Source organism: Sprattus sprattus (genome assembly GCF_963457725.1).
Source record: "Sprattus sprattus genome assembly, chromosome: 5".
Classification (NCBI taxonomy): Eukaryota; Metazoa; Chordata; class Actinopteri; order Clupeiformes; family Clupeidae; genus Sprattus; species Sprattus sprattus.
The window spans coordinates 35,678,218-35,690,417 of NC_137924.1; the positions used below are offsets into that span (position 1 = coordinate 35,678,218).

A 12,200-nucleotide genomic window follows, 5' to 3' on the forward strand; every position below is an offset into this window, starting at 1 on the left:
CTGGCAGCGGCTCCTATGGCCGACTCAGACCAGAATTGGGACCGCAGATGAAAGATGAACCAGATGTTGCTTGGAGGCACAGCTGTGTGAGCTGCTTCAGCATACAACACCTCATCTCAACAGCTTGACAGTGGCCATTTTATCATATCCTTATTTTATATAGAGTATTTTTTTTTTGACACATCTCGATCAACAGAGATTCGATACAGTTCACACTGGTGTGAACATTTAACCAGACGTTACAGGAGCAAGCGTTTGTAAATTGTTCCATGTTCAGTTCTTGGGTCTGACCGAACAGGAGACATTGGTATATACAGTATGTACTCCATGCTTGAGAATATTTCGTTTGGTCATGGTCAATGCGCAGAGCCGCTTTTCTTTTCTTAATATTTTTGATTGTGGAGGTAAACATGCCTATTTGTCAGTGAACTGCTTTTCTTGTTATCTGTGGTTCCGTTAGTAGGTATGTGTGATGCTTTCTTTTCCACACTTTTGGCTGTTCCCCTCATACCGTTTTCCTCTCCTGTTGCTTCCTTCGAGTGTCTCTGTTGTCATTTTATGTTCTATTTCCTTTTTTCTCTCTCTGTCTTCCTTCTTCTCTCTGCTTAGTCCCAATCCCCCCTCCCCTCCTGATTTCCCTCATTCTCCTGTCTTTGTGGCTCCTGGCAGCAGGCCTGCTCTGGCGAACCCCGCCCTTCCCCTTTCTTAATGGATCGTCTCGTTTCTGCAGTAGTTTAGTGTCATTAGGGCCGTCTCATTCCCCTGGGGTGGGGGTGTGCCGTGCAGCGCATGGGGAACGTGATCTCTGCACAGCCGAAGGTAATGATGCTGAGAGAGGAGAGGAGAGGAGAGGAGAGGAGAGGAGAGGAGAGGAGAGGAGAGGAGAGGAAAGGAAAGGAAAGGAGAGGGCCTCCAAGTCACGTGGATCCAACAGCTCCACTCAGCAGCAGCTGCCTCCAGTGACATATCACACGTAGCCTTCAGCTGTTTTTGATGCTGATGTTTGTGTTGATGTCTGTTGTGATTTTATAACAATATTAGTCACTGTTTCTGTCGGTAAGGGTGACATGCAGTTCACCGGAAATACCAGCAAATTCCATAGATCAACATGTGGCCGGTGTTAGATTTGCACTTTGCCAACAGGAGCACTAATAATGCCCAGCACTGATGCGTTGGATAGGGGGCTGGAACCAAACGCTGCACATGTCAGAAAAGGAGGGTGAACTCTAGGAGAGCTGCAGATGTGGACCCACAACCACAACAGGTTTGGAGTAACAAAGTGAAGTCATGATGGAAAAGATCCATACAGAAAGGCCCCAGATGTCTCAAAGGCTCACCACATAAAGGAGCAGTGGCCTCGACATTAGAGAAGATAGAGACAAGGCATGACTCTTTGTTCCCTATGGGCTTTTGAATCAGTTGTTAAAATGTCATTAACGTCGACTTAGAAGTCTGGCTGTTGTGCCCTCAGTCTCCTGTACTGTCTAATCCGCTTCGAAGAATTCAGTGACGCAGTTTGTTTAACGAAGGGAAGTTCATTGCATTTGCTGCCTTTGAAAGAAAACACAGCCCTTCTAAATGAATATTGCTATCTTTGTTATAGCAGGCACTTCCATGGGACATTTTCTCTTCCACCAACATGGGCCCATGGTGGTGTTGACCCTCAGTTCCGTGTTTGACCACTAGGCCTGCAAAAGACCAGCCCTCCTCAAACTTCAGAACTGCAGTTCCCTTCTGGTGCAACACAACACAGATGCTTTTAAGAGACGTGTTGACTTGACCTTGGGACCGGTTCTTGACCTTCTCCTGTCCTCCCCTCACCACCTCGGTCTCACCCCAGTACATGCGTCACCATCGCCGCCTTTCCTGTGCGGGGACGTGCCAACTCCGTCTACTCTGCCCATCTCTCAGCACCATGTCCCATATCCTGTCCAGGCCAGGTCGTCCCAGCGTGCCAGTGCATGGTGCCACCCGACCATGACTCCTTTGGCCTTTCCTTTCCTGGTCCCCGACTCAATGTGAGCTTTAGCCTGCTGTGCCAAGGGAGCATTTCAATGTGGCTCGGTACAAGACTCTACAGGCCTGTTTGTTTGCTGCACACCATTGTTTTACATTGCTCTTCCTCTCTGCGCTCTTTGATGGCTGCCGGTGCTGTGTTTTGCGTTGTGTTTGTTTTCTATGTTGAGTTGAGTGTTCCTGGTAGTTCCGTGGGAGAGAGATGAAAGCTGGCATTGTTTAGCCACACAGCTCTGGGGAAAAGCAGCATTCCAAAGAAGGATGGAACAGGTTTCAGATGGTGTGTGTGTGTGTTTGTGAGTGTGTGTGTGTGTGTGTGTGTGTGTGTGTGTGTGTGTGTGTGTGTGTGTGTGTGTGTGTGTGTGTGTGTGTGTGTGTTTGTGTGTCTCTGTGTGTGTGTTTAAAAGGTTTCAAGCAATGTTTACGGAGCTGTAGTCATATTCAGTTGTGCCCTCTAACGATGCCTTGAAATATTTTGTGTGTGTCTCCCTCTCTCTCTCCCTCTCTGTCTCTTCTCTCTCTGTGTGTGTGTGTGTCTCTCTCTCTCTCTCTCTCTCTCTCTCTCTCTCTCTCTCTCTCTCTCTCTCTCTCTTTCTCTCTCTCTCTCTCTCTCTCTCTCTTTCTCTTTCTCTCTCTCTGTGTCTCTCTCTCTGCAGGTGCCTGGTGCGCAGGAACTAGTTGACTACTCTCCTGTCTACCGCTGTCTGCACATTTACACAGTCCTGGTAAGTTTCCTGTCTCCTCTCTCTCCTCTCTCCCCACTCCTCTCTCTCCTCCCTCCTCTCATCCTCCTCCCCACCCGGTACAAATGAAGGCCTAAAGGCTGAGATATACTCAGTTTTTAGACGCAACACGTAAAATGGCGCAAGTCTAGAAAAATCGGCCAACGCACGCAAGACGTGAAAAGACGCGCAAGGGGCACGCAAGGGCTTCTTGCGCCTGCGCTTGCGCTTGCGTCTCTGAGCATAAATCAGGCTTAACACCACACCACTGACTGTTTTTTATGCTGATAAGAGTCTCTCTCTCTGGATGCCCTCCATTCTACAGATATGGGAATCTGGACTGTGTATGTGTTGTGTTTCACTGGACTCCATGTATTAGGGACCTGCATGTGTTTTCACAAGTTGTTCCACAGCGGTTATAATCAAGCTCCCAATTAGCAACCCACAATGTCCTCTCTCTCCCCCTCCCTCTCTATGTGTCTCTCTCCCTCTCTCTCTCCCTCTCCCTCTCCAATTCTGTTTCTCTCTGTCTCTCTGTCTCTCTGTCTCTCTGTCTCTCTGTCTCTCTCTCTCTCTCTCTCTCTCTCCCTCTCCCATTCTGTCTCTCTCTCTCAGTCATGCACATGCCCTTCACCACCCCCTCTCCTCCTACCACTTGGTCCACAAGAGTTTTTGTGAGTCAGCCTAACCAAATAAACCAAGGGCTTTGGGCACACAGTGAAGGCACACAGAGCAGCGGACGGGGGAACACTGGGCTCCGAGCACAGCCCTCTCCTCCAGGGGATCAGCCCTCTCCTCCAGGGGATCAGCCCTCTCCTCCAGGGGAACAGCCCTCTCCTCCAGGGGAACACTGGGCTCAGCCCTCTCCTCCAGGGGAACAGCCCTCTCCTCCAGGAGAACAGCCCTCTCCTCCAGGGGAACACTGGGCTCAGCCCTCTCCTCCAGGGGAACACTGGGCTCCGAGCACAGCCCTCTCCTCCAGGGGAACACTGGGCTCCGAGCACAGCCCTCTCCTCCAGGGGAACACTGGGCTCAGCCCTCTCCTCCAGGGGAACACTGGGCTCCGAGCACAGCCCAGGGTGAGGAGGATTTGAATATCACCCTTTGGCCTTTCAGAGTCTCACAGTCCTGGAGGGGAGAGTGCTGTCATTTTCACAAGGCCCTTTATTTCTGTCTGTGGCACATGACACATGCATGCCTATGTACACCAGTGTTGTGCACGTTTACACCTCACATGAACTCGTTCAACGTTCAGTTCATACAAGTAAATATGAATCGTTCACGTTCATAGTTCACCATTTCAATTCTGAACTCGTTCATAGTTCAGTTCAGTTCAGTTCAGTTCATTTTAATTTATTTAAATTATTGCTAATTTTCCAGGAGGACATAGTTTGCACAGAAAGGTGCGATTTTTACTGTCGGAAACTTTATCAGATACACAGCCCGTGTAGGCTACCATTTAAATAATGAATTATACAGGGAACTAACGGTAAGAATGCAAACCTCTTAAGCAATGATATGCGACTGGCTTAATCTAAGATAGACAAGAGCATGTACACTAAATGAATGACAGCTCAAAAGTTAGCAAAGGTAAATCCTGTAACACTCGTATTTATACATTAGCAGTTTATGATAAGCGACTTCACGAACAGTACCATCCTGCTTATTAATTAAGTGACAGTGCTCGTAACAATTATGAGCAAGCTAAACTATAACAAACACGTAATGACAAGGCTACAAAGTCAAACTTACGTATAGGCTACATGGACGCACAAAACTTCAACAAAGTGCAACGTTCAATTATGTGAAAATATTCCCGATGTTAACTGCCACTCCATCTAAATAAGCCATGAAGAGAAATCAAAACACTATCACATGACTAACGCAATTACCAAATATGGTCATTTACCTAAACATGCTCTGTCTTGGCAACTTAACAAAATAATTACTATGGCCTTTTTAACAGGTACTGAGCAATGACAGGTTGCAAGCATTTGATTTAAACATCGTCTCTCCTCAGTAGAAGGAAAACATTCCGTAACGTTTTAGCTAGACCTCAGTTGCACCGGACCCAGATAATATGAACGTGTTCACCGTTCAAATTCATTATTTCTAATTAGGTTGTGTTCAGTTCATCGTTCTCGTAAAAATGAACGTGATCAATGAACAACACTGATGTACACACACACACACACACACACACACACAGACACACACACACAGACACTCACACACAGACACTCACACACAGACACACACACACAGACACACACACACAGACACACACACACAGACACAGACACAGACACAGACACAGACACACACACAGACACAGACACACACACAGACACAGACACAGACACAGACACAGACACAGACACACACACAGACACAGACACAGACACACACACAGACACAGACACACACACACAGACACACACACACAGACACAGACACACACACACACACACAGACACACACACACAGACACACACACACAGACACACACACACAGACACACACACACAGACACACACACACAGACACACACACACACACAGACACACACACACAGACACACACACACAGACACACACACACACACACAGACACACACACACACACAGACACACACACACACACAGACACACACAGACACACACAGACACACAGACACAGACACACAGACACAGACACACACAGACACAGACACACACACACAGACACACACACACAGACACACACACACAGACACACACACACAGACACACACACACACACAGACACACAGGGATACATTTTCGCTGCCTGCTCCCTGAGCATGTATAAGTGAGAGTGGAACACGATGGAGTGTGGAAAGAGAGGAAATGTGGAGGAACATACACAGATACACACACACACACACACACACACACACACACACAGATATACACACACACACACACACACACACACACGGTGTCAAAAGGTGAAGTGGTTGGTTGCGAGGTGAAGGGGCAGGATGGGGTTATCCCATGGCTGTCGTGAAAGGGAAAGGGGGAAAAGGAGAAGGTAAACAAACTTAAGGAGTATATCGCGTCTCTCGATAGGCAAGGGTTTTGTTTTTTCTCTTTTCTCTGTAGGGAATGTTGTAGTTTATGTGTTTCCTTCCCTCGGCACTGGTCATGACCCTCCGCTCACCCCCTGTGAGTCCTTGGAAACACAGCTCCTTCTGGAGGGCTGGAGTGTGTGTGTGGACGTGGGGTTAGTGTTGTCTGCTGGATGTACCCAGTGAGACTTTCCCATACACACTTCATCGTATGGATCGTCAGTAGTGGGGCAGGAAGAGATTGTGTATGTTTAGATAGTAATTAACTTCAACAGAGTGGCAACATTAAAGGTACAGATGAAGAAGAAGTCACAACTGAAGGGAGATGATGAGATAGTCAAGGAGTTGAAGCAGAGAGGCTGAGAAAGAGAGAGGGAGGGAGGCTGAGAAGGAGGGAGGGGGACAGAGAGGGAGGGAGCCGTATATTTGCTGTATATTTGTTCTGTAGATGGAGATGATACTATGGATGTATATGATGTGAGATAAGTGTGCTAATGTGCTCTGATATGCTGGCTGGGGGTCCCGTGAGAGGAAGCTGAGGGGGGGTGTGGGGATAGGGGAGCGCCTGCGTCTCCTCTGCTCTTTCTCCCTGACCATGGCAGGAGTAGGGTTGTGACCTGGCCATGGCCATGGCACTCTGATGGGGGGTGTTTAGGGTGAAACCACAGAGGTTGGGGTGAGAACAAGAAACTGGTGGAAGGAACAGAGGTTGGGTGTGCGTGTGGACCCAGGCCGCTGATGAACCAGGTGAAGTTGGGGGTGTTTGTGGAGACCGAGTGAGTGACCTCCAGCTGCCCTCGGTGAGCCAGTGTTGGGGCAGGTCACAGAGGTGGGGGGAGGGGGGAGGCAAGCTTGGGATCTGGCTGGAGGAAACGCAGAAGAAGGGCTCAGGCCGGCGTTCCCAAGGTGTTGACAAGCGTGACTTCTTCAACGCTCCGGCTCGTGGTATCGGGTCAGCCCTCATTGTTTGTTTTTGTTTTTTGTGACTTCCATGTTTGTTTGGCTTTGTCTCATTCCATCGCTTTTCCCACCGTTGTTTCTTTCCCTCATTTTTTAACGTCTTTTGTTTTTTAACCTTACCTCATCTCTTAAAAGTGCTGTTGTTATTCCCTTTTAAGTGCATCCAGAGGTGATAAACACACCCATGTACTCTTGACCTCTCTTTGATAGAGTGCTGCCTGGCTGGGCTTGGGGGGAAACAGGAGGCCTGAGCCATCAGGGAGAACTTCAGAGCCAAGATGGCGGATGTGGCCATAGCCTGATTGAGCGTGACTGGTGACTGGTGCCAATCTCTGACTATTGTTGGAAGCCCCCTTTCTCCATCTCTATACTTCATTCAGGTTATCCCATAGTACGCCTCCTGCACCAGTGTCTCCTTCCAGTCTCGCTTCATTTATTTCAAATCTAAACATGGATGTAAAAGCTCATTCCCAATCAAGATTTTCGTCCATTATGCTCCCCCGCCCCCACTCTGACTCTCCCCCCCCCCCCAGTCCAGTTTTAATTCCTCCCTGTTGAACTTCAGCCTGCGAACAATACGCCTTTGTCTGCCACCACCTCCTACCTCTCAGACAGGCTTCCAAAAAATCTGATTAGAATTATGATCAATGTAAACAGAGCGGTTCAGTCGGGGCTAACTGCTTCCAGTCAGACCCAGGGATCAGCACCCCTGTTTCGTGCTGTCTTGCCTGGATGCAGCCAACCACCAGGTATACATTATCCACCCCACCGGCTCCATGTGGCCTAGGGTTGCCTGTCTTGGATACAGGGGGAAGGCTGACATTTCCAGCTGAACCCTAGATGGAGAGGGTGTGAAGATGTGAGTATATATAGATATGTGTGTGTGCGTCTGTGTCTATGTGTGTGTATTTGGAGGGGTGCATTACTCAAGGACTATACATGGCCTGGGTTTTCTCATCACTCTCCCCTGAAAAATGGCTGAAATGGGGGCCGTGATCTGGTGTTTAGGCAGCGAGGGAGCGCCTGATGGAGGTGAGACAGGGAGAGGGCGAGTGAGGGGCGTCTGGAAGAGGGCGAGGAGGCAGCCAGGAGGTGCGAGGATGTTTATGGAGCAGAGTGTTCTGCCTGTCCGCACTGCTGACGTGACCTCTGCTGAACTGGAAAGAGATGAAGTAGGGTTATGCCTGGAGGTGTCGCCGTAAATTCACCCCCTCCTGCACTCTCTCTCTCCTCTCTCTCTCTCCCTCTCTCTCTCCCTCTCTCTCTCTCTCTCTCTCTCTCTCTCTCTCTCATGTACAGACACAGACACATACACACACGCACTTTCTCATAGAAAAAGAGTGCAAGAACAAAGCAGGGTACTGTTTCTACCTCTTTTGACTCCTTAGGTCATTCAGTTTCTGCTCCAAGAAACTGACTCCTTCTCCACCTCCTGGTTCTGTGCAGAGAGGAGGGGAGGGAAAGAGAAGGAATGAAAGGGAAAAAATGGGGGGAAGGAGGGGGGGGGGGGGGGGGGGGGGGACTCAAGGGAGGTCGGCTGTTTTTTAATCTCACCTTCTCCACCCGGCCCCCTCCTGTCCCCATAGGGGGAGGGTTGGTCTTGGGTTGCCTGTTGGTGTGGCGGTGACCTAGGTGCGCGGTTTCTGGTCCTCAGAGCGCAAGTCTATCGGGCAGGAAGCAGACCTCCTTCACAGCAGGAAGTGCCCAGACTAAATGTGGAAGGTCAAAGTTGAACCCTAATGTTCGGTGATACTGTGTGTGTGTGTGTGTGTGTGTGTGTGTGTGTGTGTGTGTGTGTGTGTGTGTGTGTGTGTGTGTTTTTTTGTGTGTGTGTGTGTTTTTTGAACCTCTCAGTGGGATTTGCCATTGTATATGAAGAGCCACTGTTTGTACCTTCCAAACCCTTCTGTCAATAGAGAGAGTTTGTCATTGTTTACGCGTGGACAGAACTCCAGTGAGATCTGTCCCACACATGTGGCCTTGGGCTTGTCTTGGATTTTTTTGTCTCTTATTAAAATGTTTATTTCCCCCCCATATAATGGGACCCTTGAAAGAATACCACTCTCCCACCACAATGCCACTGTGGCAAGTCCTTTCAACCAGTTGTCAATCAGTCGTCACTGGAAAGTCAGTGGCACTCATATTCCCGGCCAGCTCCACGGGGTGGCAGGGGTGGCTGGTGACCCTCGCTCTGAACGGCTCCACTTTGGCTGGATGTGAGGGGGCCCTTTGTGGGATAACATCTCCCCAGCTCCAGGAGTCTTATCTCTGGGGTGGTGCCAGTGGAGGAACCTGGTCTGGCTGGGAGATAGGCCTCACTTCTCGGAGGCCCTCTACCCGGATGTGGTAAGGCTTCATGGCCACAGAGTGAGTACTGTTTGAGCTTTTCTTCTCACCCCTTTCCATTTGACTTTCTGCCCCTGTGTCTCGCTGCCCTGCTCTGGAGGTCCTGTGGTGATGGAAGCAGGGCTCTTTCTGAAGAGGCGTGTTCCGATAAGGAACAGCGCCGGCATTGAGGGGGAGGGGAGGGGGAGTGGAGTGGAGCACACGGAGCTCTCTGTTGGGTCTCAGACAGCTTGCAGTCCCAGTAGGCTCTGTGATTCCACTCCGTCTGCTGTTCTGTTGTACCTGAGGGCCTGGCCTGAGCCTTAAGAGAGGGGCTTTGAAAAAGGACACAAGATCAACATACAAGAGAACATATGCTCACAACTCCATTACTTGAGGCCAAGCATAGATACTCCTGGTTAAATATTACTCTAATACAAGGGAAGGTTTTTACTTGAGTTAAAGTACTGGAGTACTTGCTTTTAAAAATCATTAAAGGGAAACTTTTTTTTTTCTTTTACCTGGGCCCTATTTTTTTATATTTTTTCGGTCAAACTTTTACTAAGGATAATTAATGGCGATTCATCTAAAACTGTCCAGTATTGAGTTGGAACACTGTAACCAGCAACCGCAAAGCTTATAAAATGTACTCCCAGGGTTCAAGCGTCTGCAACAAAGTAAACTGATTGTTTTCACTGCTGAAAGGCTCTTAATGCTGTTATAAGTGTCTGACAACATGGAAAGGAAAGACCTGTGTCTGTTTACTGTAAAAGATTCCTACAGTGATAGACCTGTGTCTGCTTGACTGTAAAGAGCTACAGTTTCTGTTGCTTACGTTTCAGTTTTGTTCTGTGAGACCGGTGTCCTTCTGTAGGGATCCTTTCCATGAGTCAGACACTTGTAATTACATTATGAACCTGTCAGACAGAGCTGGCAACAAAACAAAAAAAAAACGGTTTACTTTGACGCGGATGCATGCCCCATAGCAGTGCTCAAGTAAATTTACTTAGTTGCTGTCCACCCCTGCTCACACACACACAAACACACCCATACACACACACACACACACACACACACTATGTGTCTTGCCATGTGTGTGTCAAAAGTTTAAGCAAAGAGCTGTAGTCATATTCAGTTGTGCCCTATGATGATTTTGTTCTCTCTCTCTCTCTCTCTCTCTCTCTCTCACACTCACACTCACACTCACACTCACACTCACACACTAGATAGCATATGCTGGTGACAATTCCTTAGAATGAGGCAATTCTGGAAATCCCAAAGGTTGCCCAGGGAAAGTTGGATGTGCTGGGGTTCCTTCACATTCAACCATTGAGACCTGTCTGTCCTGGAACTGTCCTGTGTCCCTCCCTGTCTGTCCTGTGTCTCTCTGCCTGTCTGTCCTGTGTCTCTCCCTGTCTGTCCTGAAACTGTCCTGTGTCTCTCCCTGTCTGTCCTGAAACTGTCCTGTGTCTCTCCCTGTCTGTCCTGAAACTGTCCTGTGTCTCCCAGGGTGCGAGGGACACGTTTGAGAACTACTACAGGAAGCAGCGGAGGAAACAGGCACGGCTAGTGCTCCAGCCACACTCCAACATGGTACGGATCAAGCTTTAACAGTCAACTCAGTCTGTCTGAAGATGTGATACAAAATTACACTCCACTATCACACAAACACACAAAGCTCTACTCATACACTCACAGATACCCACAGAGACACACACACACACACACACAGAGACACAGGCACACACACACTTGTGAAGGTGAGGTACAAATATGAGTGATTATTACTAGGCTCTGGCCATGCTGTACTGTAGTCTGCTGCCATTAGATGTGTCTATGCTCTTTCTGTGTGTGTGATCCCCAGCACGAGACCCTGGAGGGATACAGGAGGTACTTCAATCAAATAGTGGGGTATGTTTCCATTCTTCTCTCATTCCTCCTCAGCTGAACACAACACATCACATCACATCCATCTCAACTCAATTCTATCCCGGATTATCATTTAGTTTAAGACTAGCAAAAATGAGAGGAGAGTAGTTTTTTTTTACATATATATCTATAATCTCAAATTCTAAATATCCTACATTTCTTTTGGGATAAATAAGTATTTATTTATATTTTATTTGACTATGTCTGTCATGCTGTATCATATAGTGCCAAAACACTAAATATTGTCAGAATATGCCTTCCAAGAGAACATCTGACAATTTATTTTATCATTGAGGATCAATGTGCGCAAATTAACACTTCAGCTTGAGATTTGAACATTTTGATGTAATAATATATATATTTTAAATAACTTGCATCAACAATGTACGATTCTAAAATTCCACATTATAAGTCTATGGACCCAAAAATTATTCATTCCCCAACATTCTTAACCCACTGGGTTGATGATGCCTCCTGAAAAGGTTCATGTTGGAAGTTTGTGAGGTGAGACGTGGTGTCAAAATACTCACTTAACATCTTTGCTAGGGGAGTCTATGATATTTAAATGGTTCCAAAACCCCCTGCATAAATGTGACATAGATGGTTGTACATATTTTAGACACTGTCAACTATGGGTAGCAGTCTGAAGGTGTCCAGTGCTAAGATCTCCATGACTTCTAAGGTCTGTTGAGAGGATCTGCCAGTCTGCCATTTTGACTCCCACAAACACAATGGAGAAGCAGTCTCTCTCTGAGGGTTTAACATGGAGTCGAAAGCACTGGCTGCTCTTTTTTCAATCGTAGGAAAGGTAGCATGTGAAATCACTTTATTTCCAGAAACCATTGAGATCCGAAAGGCTCCCTTGTCAAATAGTCCCCTCGTCATCCTGCAAAAACTCTTCCCCTGACGCTCCTCATCCGGCCTGTCAGAGCGAGGGGCTCCGTGTGGATTTACAGTCAGTGGGATGGGACATGGCAGCTCTGTGTTTTTCTGACTGTCTGGATGAGAATGGCGGGAATGTCCCACATCTGGTGCAGGCTGCTCTGCAAACACTCCCATGGCAGTGCCCTGCCCTGCCCAGAGATGGACGGGTGAAGGCCCACATGTACAGGGAGAAGTCTGGGCACGGCGCCTCGTGTCTCCTGACCAGGACGAATACC

General features: G+C 48.0%; 1 protein-coding gene across 4 annotated transcripts in view; it reads left to right on the forward strand.

The window, feature by feature from the left end:
* The window catches only part of exoc6b (exocyst complex component 6B), an 82,861-nt gene that overhangs the window by 27,030 nt on the left and 43,631 nt on the right, over positions 1-12,200 (forward strand). For all 4 annotated transcript variants that reach the window (XM_080839979.1, XM_080839980.1, XM_080839981.1 and 1 more), the window contains exons 8-10: positions 2,673-2,741; positions 10,621-10,704; positions 10,976-11,022. In XM_080839979.1, the coding sequence (XP_080696105.1) occupies positions 2,673-2,741; positions 10,621-10,704; positions 10,976-11,022 (200 nt within the window). The remainder of the gene's footprint in view (positions 1-2,672; positions 2,742-10,620; positions 10,705-10,975; positions 11,023-12,200) is intronic.